Here is a 21,435-nt window from a genome sequence, read left to right on the forward strand (position 1 = left end):
AAAGTGTACTAGAGAGACCTCGCAAAAATGCTGCTCTTGCACGTATACCGGGGACATATAGAGTACACACTCATAAATTTGAACTTCAAGGGACTGGAAAAAATGTTTGGATTATCCAAAAGTTTGAATTATCGAATGACCCTGAAAAAACTAACAAAAACCACTTGCAACACGGTCAACTTATTCGGCGAAAGGCTGGGAAATGGTTGCTTATTTTTTAAACGAGAATGGCACGACAATGACTATTTTTCACATTTCCATCAATGCTTTAATGCGTGCATACTGTTTGGAGCGTCGAAGTAGGACCACTCCAAAATTGTAAGGGTTTCCTCTGCATCTCTCATGGTGTGACGTGCTAGTGGTAAAGCTCCACTGCAACTGCGTCGCACCCCTCACAAGCGGCAGTGTCACAAGTGAAGAGGCTTCACCACACAAGCAGCGAACTGCACGGGATGAGCACGCAGTTTCAGTGCACTGGAAGACTGGAAGAACCATGTGGACAGAAAGGCTGAACGGCGCCGAAGCAGTGAGAAAAAAGAATGGGGATAGAAAACACCAGCAACACACCAGCTGGGCTCAGCTGGCTGGCTGATGCGGGCTGACATGAAACTTAGAAAAGCGAAACCGAAACTATGTGGTCCAAATGTTCTTGGCAACAGGGCCATCTGTTCGTTGTCACATGTGCAACTGCATGCATGTAAGAGGCGTGTAAACAATTCGACAGCATGGAATTCACGTTTGTGTAGAGCTATCTGGTCGATCGCTTGCTGCACCGGTCAAACCTGGACAAAACCTCCCTTCGGGAGCCGTTTCAATTACCTGCGCGAGACCCATAGTGACTGAATTAGTGAGCATACAACGCTATAAGCTTACATGGGCGCTGGCGGGAGCGCACTGGCAGTTTGAATTACCAAGATTTTCGAATTAACGGGGCTTGAACTGACGAGAGCAATCCTTGCACAGATCAAAATTGAGAAAATGAAAAAAGGAGCCACAAAATGAATTAAAACATGAAAAATACAAAAAAAAATGAAAAAGGAGCCACCAGAAGACAGGTGGTCTGTGATGTCCCCAAATTTTGTCTACCACAAAAAGCGCACTGCAAAACACTTACGGTTCAGTTTGAAAACTCAAGAGTAGACCTCACCTTTTGGACCACATTGAAGGAACTTGCTGCATGTCTCACCACACGTGGGGACAGGGTCAGAGCATGAGAGCCTTGGTTCAGCCTCTTTTATGCTCTCCAACCGACTTTTGCCACAGGGGCAGTGTGTCACCAGGACGGGCATAAGTGGGCAGGGGCCACACTCGCCAAAGTGGCACTCCTGTTCGCACTGATGGTTCCCACATTCCAGAGAACGGCCACACTCATTGCCGCATGAAAATTCACTCGACACATTGGACTCTCGTGTGCACACCACCTCACGCCTCTGTTTACCACAGTAGCACTCTGCAACAGCACAAGCAAAGCATCACAAAAGAATTAAAACACTAAAGAATTGAGAAAAAAAAACATTTCGCATGAGGACAATAAAATTGGGTCAGTATACTTATTACATGCCCCTTGCTGCATTTGCTATTAGCTACACATGAACCGCACAGAGGCACTGAGCATGTATGATTACAATGAAATCAAAGTGTGCTCTGTGCCAAAAATAAATTCCTGCTGATCACCAGGCAACAAAATTTACCCCCAAGAAAAAATTCCAAGTTCCAATAGTGTTCTATTGCTTGTGCAAAGATCTGAAACTCAGCACCAGAAAGCCCTGAGCTAGTCTCTGAAAACATGTCATGATTACATATAGCTTTTAAAAAACGAGACACATCATTGACAATTTTTGTGGTAGTTGGCTTGATATTCCTTTCTAACTGGTCAATGCTGTGCAATGCCCACAGTAGCCAAAAAAAGGTGGTGTACTGAACATATACAGCCCATACATCTGCTCGAATGAGCACCCAAATTTTGAATGCTTTTTATTGATTCTGTAACACATGTGCAATCAGTCATTTGCGCAGGGTGACATTTCAGTGACACAGCAGCCTTCTGTGCCACTGGTCCATGGCAGCCAAAAGCATATGCTGGCAGAACACAAACTAAGGCCAGTTATGAAGATGGTTAAATGTTATATGCGCATGCCACATACGCGCAAGAATTGGCAGTAACATTACATTATCTTGGAAATGTTCAAATGTAATATAAAAATTATTTTGCAGAAAATACCGCTGTTCTTGCTCAACAAGTCGAAAAAGTAGCCATAAACTCGTGTGTCGGCACATAAGCCGAGAGCATCTGTCAGAAGTGCTGGCAAAAATGGAGCCCTTCGCATCAAAAATGCAGTAGAGATGCCTTATCTGACAAATTAACCATCTGCTATTGGTTAGGAAGTTGTTACTAACAAAGTTGCATGCTTTTCGGCATGCGGAATGGGGAAGAGAGTGCACATTGCTCCATTGCTCGAGCAAACGAGTTGTGGCGAACTCAGTACGTTGTGAATACCAGTAAGGCTTATGCCACTAAATTTATGTAAGTGGCACTGCACAAATGCCATTAAAACTAAAGACAGTAAGCACTTAATAGCATTAAATTTGCCCGTTTTGCATGAGTATTAATTTACTCTTTCTAGCTAAATTATAGAAGGATAAAATTGAGCGAAAAAAATGTCATTTCCAAAAACGAAACGTTTTGGCATTGTCTTTTTTCTAACGTCACAGTTCTGTCGTCATAAATGCTGAATGTGCATATAACTGCATGCACCATTTGTTTTGTAAAAGGCCACAGAGTACCGTGTGGCTGAGCTACACCATCACATTGCCAAAGAAGCTACATCTACTCAGTGACCAACTAGATTTGGTTAAAAAACTGTGACCACAAAACTTACAGCACTATGCCGTTTGGTTTGACATGCATAACATCCGTAATTGCTATGATACACCAGTCATAATTCAAAATTATCATCAAAGTTCAGGATTTGAAACTGAAGTGGTGAATTGAAATTGTCTAAAATGCTGATTCTGATTACAGAATTAGCCTTGAAAATCAGAGAAAATAACTTCCCTGCACATGACGAAGATGTAACTGGCAACTTCGAAATAAGCATAAAAAAAACACAAAACAAAAACGCTATATCACTTGGAAAGACAGTGACACCTCAATACACTGCTCTTCACTGAAGTAAAAGGACAGTCATGAGACCGAGACACAAAGTACCCTCGTCCGAAAAAGTTTTCGGGATCTGCAATGCGTGGCGGAACAAAGCAAAACTTCATTGCTGCGCCACCTGCCGTCACAAAGCGTGGCGTCACGGCTCAATAACAGAACTGCCGCACCGGGCGTGCTGTGAACCTCGACACCGCGCTCTGTGACGGCAGATGGTGCAGCAATGCAGTTTTGCTTTGCTCCCGCCACGCATCGCAGATCCCGCAAACTTTTCCAGCCGACAGTACATGTACTATCGTGCTCAGTATGAGCTACACTGTGCGAGCGCATGGCCGAGCGCTTGGCACGGTTGTACAGTGGCGCCGATTGCGCCGTTTTCTCAAACTATCTGGAGAGGGTGTAGCTGTTCCAGCCATCTCGCATCACCTCCACTTGCTCACTTCCCCCTTCACCCTCGTTTATTCTTGTTTTGACATCAGCTTTGAAAAAGATAACTGTAGCTGTCCGTCGACGCCAAAACTTCGCGTTCAGGGCCCTCTCGGTCCACCCAATCGCTCTTATCTGGTATGCCGTTTTTCGTTTCGTCATTTTACTTAACAGGGAAATGTGGACGGAAGCGTCGCAGACTAATACGCTGGAAAGTGGCTGTTTGTAGAGCCGAGAATAAACAGCAATACGTTTGTCAGCTCGCAAGATGTCCCGGGTGCCCAATAGTGAGCGATTGCGGATAGTTGAACTCTTCTTAAAACAGTATACTCAACATCAAATAGTGGATATTACTGGAAGGTCAAATAAGACTGTGAACCGCATCATCCAGGTTTATAGGGATGAAGGCCGCATTGGCGACGCTCCACATAAACGGCACCCTCGAGCAACGACTGCAGCTCAGGACAAGAGCATTCTTGAGGCTGCGCGGGTGAGCCCCTTCAGCACCGCCAAAGAGATAGGTGCTGCTGCTGGTGTGTCGGCGAGCGAGTCTACAGTCAAACGCAGGCTGGCGGAAGGAGGTCTGAAGAGCCATCCGGCAGCTCAGAAGCCGCTCCTGACAGACGCGAACAAAATGGCACGACTTACGTTCGCAAGTGAACACGTCGACAGGACCGCCGACACCTGGAAAACGGTAATATTTTCCGAAGAATCAATGTTCACAACACGCTGGGACCAAAACCAAAGAGTTTGACGCCCTGTCTATACCCGTCACGAACCCCGTTATGTCCAGCAAGTAGCACCAAGTGGCCGCACTACGGTCAGTGTGTGGGGAGCTGTGTCCCGAAATGGACTTGGTGTCCTATATCGTATTGACGGACACCTGACATCGGCACGCTATTGTGACACACTTGATTATGTCATGATTCCCTACATGTTGGATGGCACTTTTCCTGAAGGAAATTTCCTCTTCCAGCATTATCTCTCACCTGTGCACATCGCAAAAATTGTTGAGGAACTCCTTAACGAGCGAGGAGTGCGATGTCTACAGTGGGTGACCAAAGGAGCCGACCTCAACATCATTGAAAATGTACGGGGAAGGATGAAAGTCGGGCTCTGCAAAAGAGGACGGCACCGATCATCCGCTGATGAGCTATGGAACGTGGTAGAAGAGGAATGGATGCACATCCAAAATGAAGCAGATTTTATGGAGAATCTGTACGCGTCACTTCCGTCGAGGATGCAGGAAGTGTGACACGATACTAAATAGTGACGACTGCTTTTTTTTTCCTTTCTGGGTGTTCATGGTTTTGTAGTTTCTGATTTCATTTTCAAAGTGCAGTTCTCGGAGCCAACAGCTCGCTGTATTGAATTTGCTACATTGCTTTACGTGTGCGTTACAGTTCTCGTCTACTTGCTTCTAATCAAATATTTCTTTACAATTTGTTCGCTTTCATTTTGGTGCACAACTCGTGCGTTTCTTCCTAATTCTATTGTGATATTAAAGAAATGGTATGCAGTATTCGTATTGTATAATATATTTAATTTAGGGCGAATTTTTAATTTATGGTAGTTTGCTTTCTATTTCAAAGAAGAAATATTACAGTTGTCAATGTTATATTTTTAATAACTTCTTTAACTACGCCATCTCTGAATGTAGCTTAAAATCTCAGCCGCACAAAAATAGCAGAAACAAAAAGTGACGCCCCAGCTTCGGAGTTCACTCAAATACCAAAAATCCATTTTAATGAGAAAGCCTTATTTTCCTAATTGTCAACCGAAGCTGTCAGCATCGGTGGGGTTGTTCAGGAAAACTGCTCCCCGAAAATTGCTGTGATGTCAACGGTTATTGGTCATAAGGTACAAGGCAGTATGTACACGCGATTACTACTGATCCAATTTAACCTCCTGATACACCTCCTATTCCACAATAATCGACATCTTAATTTATCTCAGGCTTTCGCATTCACGGCAAGCAAGCTGTCCTAGTGCCATCCAAAAATTTTTCATTCAGACTGAATATATCTCTCAGTGAACACACGACCCTTCGGAATGCCAATTAAGTACCATAGTAAAAAATGCCCCGCACAAGACCTTGCGATCACGTATCTTGGAAACGTCTTTCCTGGTGCTACTTTGCATGACCTGACTGGGGACTAATGCATTATCGTAATGCCTGCAATGATTGGCAAAATCGGGGTTTGGGGCCTTAGTTATAGAGCACTGTAAAATTTCAATATCATTTAACACACCTTAAAGGGAAGCTGAAGCACTTTTCGAAAAAAATGAGTTCTCTACGTCATTTTATAGTTTTTAGCCCTATGAAATAGAATACCTCATTCAAATAGAGCGGAAATAAACGCAAAAAGCTGTTTTTTAGAAGAACACGCCTCCCTTCGCCTCAGGGCACCGAGCGAACGCCGCTCTTGCCCGCGATTGGTCGGGACCATCGTGACGTCATCCACGGGGATTTCCGGCCGGCACCGACGGCGTTGCTGAGTAGCGTGTTGCTTCAGCGGGCTTTTAAGGACTACGTTCTGGAAATTATGGATAATTCAAGCAGTGTTGAACAGTTGGGACTTTCACCATGCATGTTCGAGCCATCAGCAGCTTCAAAAAACGGCGGAACCAACGACGCCGCGAAGTGCGCCGACAGCGAAAGTCAAGTCAAGACATTTTCACGTGTTGGGAATCTCGGCTGGATGGATGGGTGGATGACAGCTTTTATTTCCACCGGAAATGGAGACCACTTACTACTCACCGCCCCCGGCACGCAGGCCTGGAGGATGGGGGCCGGAGCCTCCGTGACTAAAGGCTAACAATGAGACTTTATCTCTTCACGGCATCAGCCGCCAGGCGGACTGGCTTGTTTCTGCCGAGCGGGTTCTTCGCTGCACAGCAGGGCTTCCCAGCTTTCTCTGCTATCAATATCTTCGTCGACTCCGGGGTAGTCAGCGCATTTCCATATTCTCTGCTTCCGGGTAACCGTGGAACCGCCGGACTGTCGGAATCTGGACGAGCGCGCGCAAAACTATTCCGTAATCGCTGAGAACTACAGACTAAACAGAAAACTGGTGCCACCGCCTGATAAGAAGCTAATAGAGAAGCGACTGCATGGCGGTGCCTGCAAGCCGGAAATTTCGTTAACCCAGTATGGGCCTTTCACGTCCTACCTGGGTAACACGAAAACCAAATCTCGACTGATACGCATGTTTTGCGTAGGTGCATATGTTTTGTGTAGGTGCAAGTGGCAATAAAAAAAAGTAAATTGCGTCGAAACGTTTCTGTGTACCGCTGCTGCATAAAAGCCTGGCCACCAACTTCTCGTAACGCCTGTAAACATGATCTAAATCAGATCACCGGCACGCTTACACGAGTCGTGCGAGGTAAAGCATTTGTTTGTTCATTTATTTATAGTTACTTGCCTAATTGGCCCGAAGGCCTTTTAGAACTACAAAAGAATGCAAAACTGCATGAGTTGGAGTGGGTGCACTGCTGTACTACAGCGCAAAGAGACGAGGCAACCGGGAGGAAGCTCCCATGTACGCTTTCCTTCTGTCGCATGTTCGGGCTACTGTTCAACCATCAAACTTTTGCACTTACGCCCGTGCGCTGTTTTTCTTTTCATGCTGAACACGCTTTTGAAAATAATTATGGCTGCGTTTCAGAGCTCGCAGTGCTGCTCATCGAAACTAGTGTGCTGCGAGATATAGTTGCTGCTGCTGCGTATCGAGATAACGAGCAGAATTACTTGTAGCAGATATATGCGCACCGCTGCTCGACCACTTTGCTGTGCTGACTCAAGGACAAATTTGCATGAATTCTGGCCGCATTGTCGATCGTCAGCCATGACCAAGCGCTCATGAATGCAAATGTTTGCTTTGCTCAAGTATATAATCAGTTTTTTGTTCAGTTAGGTGCGGCTGCATGTGCTGCGCGCTGATGAAAGATTAAGAGAATTGCTTGTGCTGCCACGAGGTGCAAGCAATCAGGAAAAAGCAAAAAAGGCACACAGTGCGTAACGAGCTCAAAAAAGTTCAAGACTGTGTGCCTCAGTAAAGCATTGCTGGAAGTGGCTTTAGCTCAGCATGGATGTAAACCAGCTGGAAAAGGCAAAGAGTTTACAAACAGGTAAGAAAGTAATATAATGAAAAGAGAAAATTTGCTGCGCATATTTTGTGCAGGCAGTTTCGGCATGCTGCGTACCACCAGATTGTCTGGTTAACGTGGAAGAGGCTGAGGGAGAACAACCGACGGATTCTACCAAGCTGTGGGCTGAGCGCTGTTCGAAAGAAGTACCATGCCAAAACTGGTTTATATACAGGCTTCAAGCATTACAGGGAACGCCCGAACGAGAGAAAGTAAACGGCACTGGCAGGAGATTACGTTGGTCTGTGGTTCGCCAAACCGCGGGCCGCAGCGAAGCAAGCGCAGCCGGACGGCCGGCCGACTCTCCGTGAATGGCGTCACTTCCGCCAGTTCTCCCTCTCTGCTTCCGGAAGCGACGAGGGCGTGCCGGCGGCGGGTTTTTAAGAAGCGATTGCAGCTCTGTTTGCGGATAGAATCGGGAAAAAATTTACACACATGATTTTCAAGGTCCTTTCTTCCCAACCACAGCGTTTCATGCGATTTGAAAACCGTTACAGCTTCCCTTTAAGAAGGTGCGGTGTGTTCTGGTGCATAAGGGAAGTTTGTGAAGGCGTCCTGATGCGTGGTCCCAGGAGTTGCCGCAAGTGAACAAAGTAGGCTGCTATGGCCAAATACGAAATGTTGCTACAACGGAGAACAGCAGTGGTAGCAATGGCAACGCTTTGTCGCATTAGCACCCGGACCATGAAAACGCTCTGTTGAAAACACTGCGTTGCCCACGTCACGGCTGCTTCTGCCTTTACGCTGGACGCTAACACGCTCTGTCAGTGCTGATATCATGTCTAAACGCACAGCCATTCGCGGATGATGGAAGCACTCAGTCTGTGATAACCAACTTTCGCATAAGCTTGCAGTTTCTTCCCCAGTGAAAACAAAGTGAACAAGAAAAAAACGATGTGCCCTTCAGATAAACGGACCCAAGGGGAACAGCGCACTTGCTGGAACACCTAAACCATCTCCAGATAGTTAGAAAGCACAGCCCGATCGGCGCCACTGTACAACCGTGCCGAGCGCCCAGCCACGCGCTCGCGCGGTGTAGCTCATACTGAGCACGATAGTACTCTGAAGCACACTCATTCTGCTACAGACATACATAAGTGGCACTTCACTTGAAGAAACATGCAATGTGGCTCACTCTGTTCCACAATGCGGGCACAGGGTTCACAAGCATTGGCATGACACTGGGCTTGGCATGAGTGGATTTCACAGTTGAGCAGCCGGCCGCAAAGCTCGCCACAGCTGAATTCCTGTTCTTGGCTGCAGCGCACTTGCTGCATGACGTGAGAAAAAGAAACAAGCACCAATATAAATGTTACCAATCGTTGATGCATGCACCAATGCAAACAATATTGCACCGGAACCATACACCAGAATTTGTGATGAGACATGCAGCCCCACAGCAGCTTGTTTCAATGCTGCCATTTCTTTGCATTTATTTCCACTCTTCTGTTTTGCTTAGGCATCACTGCAAATGCAATGCTACCAGTGAATGGCTAAAGGTAACCCTGCTAGAATTATCTATTTAATTATACACTTGCAATCACACGCTGCTGTTCTCCCCTGTGAGGAGGCCGGCTGTTTGAGCCATTTCTGGCTGAGCTGAGCATTCTTGAGCCGCAAAAAACCTCACATGTCCAGACCAGCTATTACCTTACCAAAATTGCCCTCCCCGTTCCTTCACTAACTAACAAACCACCGTGACTGCCCTGAAAGCCATTCTGCACTCATCTTTCACGTCAAATAACTTTGATTTGCTACATGAGGATTGCGGCAGCGATATGGCAAAAAAATCAGCAGGATGAGTTTTCTTCTAGTCTTTTTTTGGGGGGGAGGGGGGGTAGCCAACCAGAACACTCTTCTGGTTAACATCCCTGCCCTTCCTCTTCCTCTCTCTTTCTAAAAATGCATTCGCAACAAAACGGTTTTCTTTTTTTTTTTATGTAGCCAGACGGCCATGCTTCAACCCAAATTAGTGGCACTCTTGTAGAAACCTTCTTGAGCAGGGAACATTCATCAAGATTTGCTAGTCTGTAACTTACCCTGGTGAGCTTCCCACAGGGGCATGGCCTTCGCACAGTCGCACTGCACGGTGGGCACTGCCCTGGATGGCACTGGAGGTTGCAGCGGTGCACACAGAGAGAAGAGGCACCTCGCGATCGGCCGCACATTTCACCACAGCTGTGTGGCACCCCGTACCGATCCCATTCAGGGTTCACTCGCTTTCCACAGAAGCAGACGTAACGGTCGGGCACTGCCAGCACCGTCCCTTGACATGCCGGACAACGCCAGCCACCCTCTGCAATTACACAGCAAAGTCGCCAAGCACTGAGGAGTAGCATGAGTGCAACAACCTAAGGGACACAGAGGAGAACTCCATCCAATTTTTGTTCTAAATTCTATGCATCTTTCTGGCTATGTTGAATTTTTTTTAAAAACGCATTTATTGCAGAAAAAATTGCACTGAAAAATTTTAATGCCACTACATTCAAACTCGTGATGCCTACACTGAAAAAGACTCAGTGAACAATGTTTTGAAGTGAATGGCAGTGTGGCTTAACCTCTGGTATCCATGCATAAAAACTATTTCAACACACCACATTTTACTTGCAAAATCAGCCAGCGGTAACAACACCTGTATTTCATTTTTTGGACTTTTCCAGCATATGAAAGCCTAGTTTTCAGTGAAAGTAGCATCTCTGTCATTACAATGCGGTAATCTATCAATACAGGGCAACTTTAATCTGTCCCAAATATCCCTTTAACATATAGAACGTATATATACAAGGATTCATGAAAGGGAACACATGGGTGCATGTTACTTGATAAATCGGTGTAGCCCAGCAACTGTGTAGGTGATGTTGTTGTTCAATGCCTGCAGGCACTCGCTACCTGTATGTCATCTGCTCCTCGTCTTTGTAATGGCATGGCCAAACGCTTAGCCACGTGACACTGAAGTTTTGTTTCTGCTGTTTTTAGCCAGCATTAAAGCATAAAAGGTAATACAAAATATCTACTGAATTGCTCCAGACACCAAAAATAAACTTCCTAAGCTTATCTCCACTGGAAATAGTCAATGGAGATGCTATACTGCTGTCATACACGAACTTTTAATATCTCTGTGTCCTACTGAAACAAAATTTTCAAGTGCACTCAACATGCAATGCTGCTATAAGCAATTCTGCTATGAGTTGGCCTATTAAATGCCTGGTCGTGCTGCATAAGCCATTGGTTACCTAAATTGTTGAAAGAAATATGTTTGCAATGAAGTATAAACAAGCAAAAAACAAAAATCTCTCTTGACCGAGATATCTGCATATAATTTTTTTATTATACCAAGCAGACAGTTTGGTAACTTATTGGTTTAAACTTTAACATTTCCTGGCAACATGTGGATGAGGGCTGCAGCAGCAGCAGCTCCTCGATCTGAACTGAAAATCTAGCTCACTCAAATCAAGCTCGCAGTGTGTCTTCACGTTGATTTTGACCTATTTTCTTTTCACAAAAACAAGCCTCGCCTCCTTAAGGCCTGAAATCTTGCCAAAGACCATGGTGCTCTTGGTCAAACAGGTTTTTTCTACTCACATGCACAATTTGCAGAGGACTGTTCAGCAGCAAGTCTTAATGATTTTGCAAATTCAATACCATTTCGAGAGTGAAAATCTTCTCAAGACTGAACATAATCTAGATCGAGGCTTCACCACGGCTCAACTGCTTCATGTAGCAGGTTTCCAGTCTAGAGGCCTCCATCTGGTCCCTGAGCAGCTGTCCTTTTGCTAATTTGTGCATTTGGAGTCCTAGATCCTGTTTGACAAGTAGCTGCATGGTAGGGTTGCTAGCTTGATGCTCCTTAGCGAGTTTTCTCATGTTTTTTACTTTCTGCTTGAATTTTTTGCAAATGGCCAATTTCATCTCCCGGGTTCTGGTTGTTCAAGGTATTCCACTCACTGCTGGCCCTTGATGCCTCCTGTCTTCTGGAATAGGTTTTAGACAAGCTGGACTTGCACTTTCGGCATCTCCGGAATTAGCATTTTCTGTCTGTGGTGCCCGACGATGGTGTAGAACAGTTCTTCAGTGAAAATTTTTCCCCAGCAATATCACGCCAATAGCATTAAAAATAGCAGTTGTATTGGAAAAGCAAAAGGAAAACGAATACAAAAATATCGCTACTCAAAAATCCAAACAAACTGAAGTGAAATATAATTCAAAGCACATTACAGTACTTTGGTCACCCTGTGTTCGCAGTTATATAGCTGTTAATTATTCAGAAATTATCAAAATTAGCTCAATTCAATTATGCTGTATTCATTTTTTCTTAATGAATATCATACATTACTGCCTTCAAGGGGCCATCAGTGATGAAATCGTGGAATTTCAAACTTTTATCATATGTTTTCAATGACTGGGCTTTACAGATTTAAATGCACATTTTTAAAAGAGCACTCACAAGCATGACTGCACGCACAACTGACCTTTCACAAGAGCAGCAGGTTGCAAGGCCCACTTGCGGGCACAGGACAGGTGAAAAATGTGGTAGCAGCTGGCACAACTCCAGATTGGATCGGAGCCGCGAACCCGGTCGCAGCAGACCATGCATTCATACTCTCCAGAGAGCAGCTGGTCTGTCATGCGGTCTGAATGCACAGCAAGAAACACACCAGCAGGGAAGAGGCATTTAAAGGTATGAAGAGTAAATGCGGGCCGTAATGAAATCTATGTTAGATTCACCCACTCGGCTTTTACTGCTGGCTGTGACTTAGCTTGTTACATAACATAATATAAGCAAATTAGTAATGATTTCCATTGTCACTAAGAAAGTTTTCTTGTGCTTCCCACAGGTCGTGAACACTAGTATTTTGAAGCAAATCACTTTTCTTAGGCAACCGTGGCAGTTTGCTTCATCGGACCGAATGACGTCACCAAGAGGCAAGTGGGAGCACCAAGAAGAAAGGGTCTCACTTGGAGGCGGAGTTGGAGGAGCGAGCAAGGTGACGAGGCTTAGTGGCGAGCGAATGAATTCTCACCAAGGGTCAAGTAAGAGCGCTGAAGGGAAAGGCTCTCGAGGAGTGGAGTAGAAGGAGCGAGCGTGGTCACTAGGTTTAGTGGCAAGTGAGAAGGGACAAATGTGTGACTTATCGTTTCTAGTGTGCAGTGCATCATTGGCAGTGTTCACTTCATGCCAGGAAAGAGTGCTGTATTGGTATCCACTGTAGAAGATGAAAAGTTTTTAAAATGCCATCAAAGCACATCCTAACCCAAGAAAAATTGGAAGATTGCAGTGAATTTCAGTGATCCACAGACATTCACGGTAATTAAGTGGGATAAGGAAGCTGTTCGCTTATTAAGATGATCATTTTCGATAGTTTCTGAATGAATTGCTTTGCATGCAGCATATTCTAAAATATATAATTCTATAAAAATATTGCACAGTATTCAGTATTACTCATAATTTGTAACTGGTACTAATTTCATTCAATCAATTTATAACCAATTGCATCAAAAGTTGCACCCGTTTAATCTGTAAAGCTACTGCTTTTATATAAAAGTCATTTTCCATTTTTAATATTTCAGTACTAACTTTGAAGTAATTTTCAAGGTGAACGCCTTACTAGTCCCATTACAAGAAAATCCAGTGGCATATCTTAAATGTGTGTGTACTACAGTGATGGAAAGAAAGAAAATGTCATCAAGCAACTGTGGTATGTAGTACGCACACAGCCAGGCAAGCGCAGCAATTTCAATCCAATTTCAATCATATTCGTTTCGTCTATCTTATAAACCCACAACTGGCTGACCTCAATGTTGTGCTAGTATTCCTGACTACATTCATACCACAATTGTAGACAACCGCTTGCCTACAGCGTTCCGGGTGGTGTCGATGATTTCTCCTTGCAAATAGCTTACATGTTCTAGTCGAGTTGGAGACTAGCTTGACTGGCTTGCGACAGTGATTTGAACCAATGACATTGCACCTTTAACTGTATGCCTTCTCAGACATTATGTTCTAGTCGAGTTGGAGACTAGCTTGACTGGCTTGCGACAGTGATTTGAACCAATGACATTGCACCTTTAACTGTATGCCTTCTCAGACATTACCTCTTCCCTTAAAGGGGCTCTGAAACACCTTCCGAGGAGAGCACATCAACTCGCTCAATCACTACACTGTGTTGTCGTGAAAACGTGAGCCAAATAATACACTTCTACACGCAGCAGAGGACCCACAGTCAAGTGCGAAAGTTAGCGAGCCCTTCCCGGCGACTTTTTCAAGCTCGCACCCTCCTCCGTCGATCGCATCTACGTATACATGTTGAGAGGTGGCTATTAATTAGATTCGTTCATACGCCGGGCAGCTAACGTGGCTGCGGCCAATAATGCATGTAGCTCCGGCAGGTGAGGAGGCTCTGTTCTCGGAGGTGGGGCCGGCGGAGGACTGCCGACCTTCCAGCGTGCAAAACGTGGCGAGAGGAGAGGGAAAGGCGCGAATCCGCTGAAATTCAAATTTTGACTACAGATTACTCAGATTCTGGAAAGCGCATTAAAGAAATTCTTGCTGGACAATATTCTCGAAGCAGGGTGCTTTAACATCCCCGGCATACAGCAACTTTATTAGTGCTCCTTTCAGAGCCCCTTTAAGGCGCCAGTGAGGTGTCCACCAAGATGTGAGACAGTTACTGCATCTTTTCCTTTGCTCAAAAACCAATTTTCCGGGATCAGGGCCAGGTTAGTTTCCATGGAGGTGACACACAAAAGGCGCTCATGGGCAGTGTGATGTCAGTGCATGTACCTTAAAGAACCCCAGGTAGGGGGAATTATCCTGGAGACCACTAACTGCACTTCTTTCTTCCTTTCTTCTTTCACTCCCTGCTTTATCCCTTCAACCAGATAAGCCGGACAGTTACTGCATCATTTCTTTTCCTCAAAAACCAATTTTCAGATCAAAACTGCCAGGAAAACCCGGAAACAATTGCAGGTGGTGTCACACGATTTCTCCTTCCATATAGCATACGTTTCCTAGGTTGGAGGCTAGCTTGCCACAGGTATTCGAACCCAGTGTGTGGGCATTTCACTCGGACCTATGGGCATTCAGCATTTGTGGAATCAGCATTCAGAGGTGCGTCTCCAATGTCGAACACCAACGATGACACTAGTGCTTTTGCCTTCACAACACGTAAGCAGCCTTAAGTGCCCTCTGAATTTTTTCAGCGTTTCTTTCATTAATGGAGAGAACAAGGGATGAACTGATATTGTTAGCATATGGAAAATCTGCAAAAACATTAGAGCAAATGAAAACTAGGATGAATGTATACTGGATACTAAGATAATTCAATAAAATAAAGCCATAAAGCATTGCTTACAAAACAAAACAGCAGAGAAGAATGTTTAAAAGAAGAAAACTAACAGAGGGCAAAGAACTAACCTTTCTGTGGAGCATCGTCAGGTCTTGGCACCTGGGGATAGCTTCCTTGTGAAGAGAATAATTTAGGATACAAGCGTGCAGACTTCCCAGTATTACGCTGCCTTGTCGAAGTGCTTGGCTGGTGCCTGTAGTCTGTTTCACGACTGTCACAACTAGGAGAAGTGCTGCTGTGTTGATAATGGTAAGCATCATTTCTACCTTTGCTATTTTTCTTCTCACCGTGTTTATTGCGCTGTGTAGGTTCTCTGGAATCTTTGCTAAAATGCTGTTCTGTTTGTGAGTGCTCAGTACGATGACTGCCCGGCCAGTGTGCGTCACTTCCGTCTCGACCCCGATTTTTCCGCCTTGCATGATTACGACTGTTCTGTGGCATGACTGTTCCGTCTCCATGGTCCCAGTATCTCTGCTGCGAATGTGGATTTAAACAGAAATTCCTATTTCTTCCAGCTTTTTGAGCAGACTTTGAGTTGCAAGCACCGCGAGATGGCTCACTACCGTCCCCTGCTGGCTGCTGGCGAACTCCATCAGCACAACCCTCTAACGCATTGCGCTTGTGATCTGCATTGCTGCTGGTCACATCTGGAGGTGGGCCAGCCCCAGACGATGCACCTTGTAGCTCTGAATCATCCGTGGCCGCTTGTACTTGATCGCCATCACGCTCATGTTGCCTCCGTGTCTTCCTGCGTTCCGCAAACGTCTTTTTCCCACGGCCGCAAAGTTTGCTCTGCCCTCCTACCACGACACCGTCGCTAGAAAGCGACTCAGGAGAGGCAAGAGCGTTGCAATTTGGGCCTTGCTTCTTACCATGTCTTCTGCGCGTTGACTGCGGGTCGCTGGCTGGTGCCGTATCGGCAGCGTCGTTGCATGAGGCCAGAGTTCTTTCAGAGACGTCGGAATGTGAGGGGGCATCTGACCATCCACGGTCGTCAACTGCACGTTGCGCGTCGTTGGGGGCAACACGGGCTCTGTTCCGCGGCCTCCGATCAAATCTGAAGGGTTCACCTTTTCGACGGCTCCGGTCTTGTGTCCCTCGCCGCGGTCCCTCGCTTGTGGTGCAAGGCTCGGAGAATTCCTGCCCTGACCTATCAAGACGAGGACCACGACGGCCGGTGTGGCACTCTCGAGTTCTATCCGAGTCCATACCCCAAGATGGTGAAGCAACGGGCTGGCTGCTGTTCACGTCGTAGTAGTAGGTGCCTGCAATTTCGACGCCGTTGTGCCAGCTGCGTCCATGGTAGCTGCCGTCCCAACCGCCACACGCTCCGTAAGATTCGTAATTGCTGTGATCCTCCATTCAGGAAAGCTTATGTGGATTATCAGAGCAGACTTCAGTGAAACGCAATAGTGCCGAGTACGTCAGTCAGGTTAAACAACTGGAAAAGGTCGCCGATTGCTTCTTGTTGCCCAAATAGATTTGCACGCCAAGCAGCTACGAGACCGCCAGCCAGGAAACTTTACAGACGCACCCACACGGATGACACACCGGCCACAGCCACGGGATTGCGCTCGCAGGGCTGAAGCAAACTGCACAGAGATGAAAACTCAGGCGAAGATGGACCCGTAAACAAACACTACTGACATTTAAACTGCACACCACTTCTAAAGCAGTAACGTTTCACAGAGTTGCATGACAGCTTCGGACGCTTTCGTCTTCCGTACGCATGCACCTTGGCGGTAGGACTTGGACAACGGGCCAACGTTTTGGCGGAGACGGCGACGCGGCCAGCTAGGCTAGCTCAACCATGGGACCGTGGCTCAACTTGGCTACTCGACTCGACCAATGTATGTAACCTATATATGGCGAGAGCTTGGCCAACGCGGTGCGTGCACGGTGGCCGCGTGCGAACCGTGTGCATGGATGGATGGATGAGGCTGAACCCTTTAAATCGGGTGGTGGCCCAAGCCACCTAGCCATTACTTATGAAATTTTACTCTTGTCTTGATTTTAGCCGCCAATCAGATAACCTTCGCTTGGTTACTTCTACCCGCTTAAAATATACTTTCCCTTCACTGTCCTTAAACCCCAATGCCTTGGATAAATCAGCCCCGCTGCTTTCCACTGTAGGGTGAAGCCCTTTACACAAAAGTATCAGGTGTTCAGCCGTTTCCTCCTCCTCTCCGCACGCAACGCACAACGTGTCTATTTCGTTGTAGCTGACTCTATATGTCTTAGTCCGCAAAACTCCCGTCCTGGCCTCCAATAACAAAGAGCTTCCCCTACAATTATCATAGATATTTTCTTTAGCAATTTCCTGCTTAAAGATCCTGTATGTTCCCAGTGCCGATTAATCAGCATCCCTGTTTTCCACAGAGCTCTATCTGTTTCTCTAACCTTTTTCTTAACCGATAATTGCTGATTTCCCCCCCTACTGCCGTCCAGATATTTGCTTGTCAATTTTCTAGTTCGCTTTCTCCATTTCGTGTCAACATTTCGTGTCAACATACGTGTGCCGTTGCGCCACGCAACGGCACTTCTAATATAATCTACCAACACCATGCTCCATGTGTCAGTGACCCATCTGTTTCGTTAACCACGCAAGAAATCGAATAACTATCCTACGGACAGTAAATCTACCCTTTTCAATCACAAACGTTAGCGTGCAAACTGCGAGACATTCACAAGGAAGGTGTACAGGACAACGCACTACTGACAACTGATTCCATTACTGAAAGAAAACCACCTATCAGTTGCAGCAAACGTCAGAATGATGTAAAGGGTCATAAAAGCGATAAAAGACACAACACGACGTAGCTAAAAACGATAAAAGTGGCAGAAGAACATTAAAGGTGCCATGACAGCCTACTTTCACGCATACCCTGCTTATCACCTTTAATTCCCAACAGGTTAAATTACAATACCCCTAATTGTCAGTTGAGTCTGTGCGGTAAATGTTTTTTAAAACGAATTTTTTCGTTTATTTTGCGAACTGCTTGCTGGTCTGGCAACCTCTGATCGTTGACGTCACGAGCGCATACACGCCACGCGTCGTCTGCTGCGAGCTGTTGAGGTGCTTGCATGCACACCGTAGACAGCGGTCGCTCGAAAAGTTTTTTTCTTTTAGCCTAGCGAAATAAAATGCATTTTCGGTGTTCTCTTTTGGGAAGCCTTCACCTTAGTGCGCGAGCTGAGTGATCCTTGTGAAAGCGGACTTGGTCATGGAGCCTACTTTACGATTGTTGAGGAAACAGAAATCGATGGACCCCTGCTTTATTATTTACGCCTAGAAGCATGCTGTTAGTATGTTATGAGCGTGGTCTCTTTTGGGCAGTCAAGTGCTCCCGTATGTGAAAAGCGGCAGGCGCCGTGCACGCCTTCGCCGATGTGCGCCGTGAAAGCCGCGGCGTTTTGTAGCTAGCCACCAAGTTCTTGTCCGCTATTCATCGCTAGATAATTAAACTCAAATTATCAAAAGGTGCACTACAGCAACCTTGAGGCACGAAAGTAGCAGAGAAAAATGCCGAGTGCGACGACTTCCGCGCTGCATGTACGCGTTTGTAAGTCGAACATACATTTCCTTCGACTCATAGAACCTTTTTACAGGAACCTTGAGCCGCTTGCAAAACCCTACGTGACTCGAATGCTTTCACTGTCCTCACCGATGAATAGTCACCGCCGTCTAAATGAGTGCTTCGAAATAATAGTACTGCATTTTGCTGTGCGTGCGCATCGTGCCCCAGGAGTGCGACGATTACGACAACTGCAGTCCCGCGCTGAGGTTGTTTACATGGCTGTGCGCAAACAGTACTGCTCGTTTGCGTGACATAAAACGCAAGGTGGGTTATCCTTATCTTAAATATTACGTACTCTTGCTCACAAATTGCACTTTTACTCATTTACACACCATGATAACACTGCAATAAGCGCCGATGGTGCTATATCGCCTGCTTGGGAAACGCTTCGCGTAGGACACCGGCGCTTTCCGCTAATTGTATCTGCTTTCTTATGTCACCAAAATTTAATTTTAGATCGGTTTAGCTAAAAATACGTTCGGACATGACTTGAATCAATGAAAACAACCAGATTTGTTGTCTGCAGTCGACGCCGACGGCTGCTGCCGGCTGCCTCCTGCACATGCTATGCAGACCGAGTCGCATATATATCGGCACTTCCCCCTTATTGTACTCGCGTCCTGCGATGTAGGCAGTCGTCGCTTTGAGGGCACTGTAGCCAAAACTACGCTTGACAGCTATTTGCAGTTGCTAAAACTTGCGAATTCGCTCACCGCAATCGCCGAAATCGCACACACGAATCCTGCGTACTCGCTAGGCCTCATCACGAAAGCAGCCGGCGGTCCACCGTCAACCGAAATTCAAGAATATGGCAAAATTTTGTCACTGATTAGTAACAAAGTGTGAAGATATGATATGTAGCCGCTTGTTTCGCTTTTTTTTTCATACGGATAAGGTACACAAGCGCAGTTTTTCCGGCCGTCGCCTCACCGGGCGTGAAGCTTTCGCTCGGCCGCACAAGCCCAGGCGACTGCGGCGAGCGGCACCGTCGTGCGGCGTTTTCTGCCCGTGTCGCTTGCCTCGCCGATCGGTTCTATGCGCAAGCACCAAATGAAAGCACATCTTCGCTGTGCTGGGGCAAGTGCCACTGGCCCCAGCATGAGAGCCTCATAAATGGGGTATATAAGTTGGAGCAGAAGTGTGTTCTCCGGATGTGTGTATTGAGCTAATATATGCTACTAGAGTCTGAATTTGAAGTGTTTCTCGTGTGCGATGTATATGTGTGTCTGTTGGTCTTGATTTCCACAAAGTGCGCAAATTTCAATTCCGCAGTAAAAATGTTGATTGGCACCAGACATAGTGTCTCTCTGCAGTCCTCACAAATCAGTTTTGCTTTTGCACATTAATAATGCTAAATTGTAGAAATATTTCTCACTCTGTGTATTTTGCGAAACTTAACTGTGAGTTATATTTTGTGAATATTAATTACCTGGGTGCAGTAACTGCCCCTGTTTCCTAATTTAATCTCTTCCGAGCTGAGGCTCTGCATGTGCAGAATCCACACTAAGAAATTTCTGTAAAGGCAAAATATCACATTACGCGTTCAGCATATTATCGAAAGGCAACATAGACAGAGTGATCACCCTGACCTGGGCCCCCGCTCATTCCAAGATACCAGGAAACGAAGCCGCCAACGCCCTCGCCCGAGAGCTCATTATCCGGGAAGGGGGGGGGGGGGCGGCCTCAACCTAACTTTAAGATCGAGACGCTCACGACCTACCACGAGGTCATACAGCACTACAGGTTAGGACGGCGTAAATATCCACTCCCGGATAGGTCCCTCACGTCCGCAGAGGCAGTCACCTGGCGCCGCCTGCAAGCCAAGAACCACATGCCTCCAAGATGGCGATGCCTCACGCAAACGGGAAATCCGGAGGACCAACTCTGCAGATTCTGTAATAACTTAGGAACTCTAAGACATGTCCTATGGGAGTGCAGCGACTCCCCGGGATATGATTTATTCAAGGACGAAGAAGCATGGGAGACCGCGCTTCATAGCGAGCACCCGACGACACAGGCCAACATTGTCCGTGTGGAAGTCGAAGCGGTAAACTGCTCCCTGGACGCCTGTGAGCGGCACCGGAGCTCCGGTGTCATCCCCTTACGGACATTAAAAGTTTTTACCACCACGATCATCAATTGGTCGGGTGGCTAAAAACTCAACTGGAACTAATTGGTTCCAATTGGAAAGTCCAGTTGGAACCAATTGGAAGCAGTTGGAACGTCTAATTAGTTCCAATGTTTTTTGTTTTTTTTGACTGGGTGATCATCATACAAAGGCCGTCCAGCCTGTAATTTGTCATTGTTGAGCGTAGCCAGGTTTTCACTCTCCTCACTGTACTGCGGGAGCGTTCGACAGTGCAAGTGGTAACTGGCAAGGCCAGAGCTACCTCAATGGCTTTTTGCAACAGCGAGGAAGAATGCCTTGGCCTCGAGCAGTATAGTCCAGAGTATACGTTATTTCTTGCGAGTCCCCAGTTTTGCTTCTCCACATCTCGTACCACGAGATGCCCTCTTCCTTGAAGTTTTCGTACAGTAAAAGCCTTCTGCAGCGAGGGCAACAAACTCAACACGGCTCAAATACTTCATTTCTGGTGGATGCAGCCGGAGAAGTTTGAAGCACTTCGCATTGCTTTCAGAAGAGCGGCGAGCCAGAGAGGTAGTGAGAGAGTCCAAGTAGGGCACACATAATGCCACGCGATAGTATGCCTCCGGCGACTGAAGCCCGTAGTTTTCTCGGTGGGCCTGACGAGAGGCTTGTCTTGATTCATGGTTGTGT

At 46.3% G+C, this 21,435-nt stretch overlaps 1 protein-coding gene across 2 annotated transcripts in view; it reads right to left on the bottom strand.

Annotated features, from left to right (window-relative positions):
- LOC144125733 (transcriptional repressor NF-X1-like) overlaps nt 1-16,932 on the bottom strand; it is a 37,567-nt gene extending 20,635 nt beyond the window's left edge. Inside the window, exons 1-5 of one of the 2 annotated variants that reach the window (XM_077659388.1) lie at nt 15,147-16,932; nt 12,202-12,363; nt 9,772-10,028; nt 8,868-9,003; nt 1,148-1,450 (exon numbers count right to left, since the gene is read on the bottom strand). In XM_077659388.1, coding sequence (XP_077515514.1) covers nt 1,148-1,450; nt 8,868-9,003; nt 9,772-10,028; nt 12,202-12,363; nt 15,147-16,440 — 2,152 coding nt within the window. In that variant the 5' untranslated portion in view covers nt 16,441-16,932. Of the gene's footprint in view, nt 1-1,147; nt 1,451-8,867; nt 9,004-9,771; nt 10,029-12,201; nt 12,364-15,146 lie in introns of those variants that run through there. The other variant, XM_077659389.1, reaches the window with a different exon arrangement.
- Nucleotides 16,933-21,435: the final 4,503 nt, after the last annotated feature.

Source organism: Amblyomma americanum, chromosome 3 (genome assembly GCF_052857255.1).
Source record: "Amblyomma americanum isolate KBUSLIRL-KWMA chromosome 3, ASM5285725v1, whole genome shotgun sequence".
Taxonomy (NCBI): domain Eukaryota; kingdom Metazoa; phylum Arthropoda; class Arachnida; order Ixodida; family Ixodidae; genus Amblyomma; species Amblyomma americanum.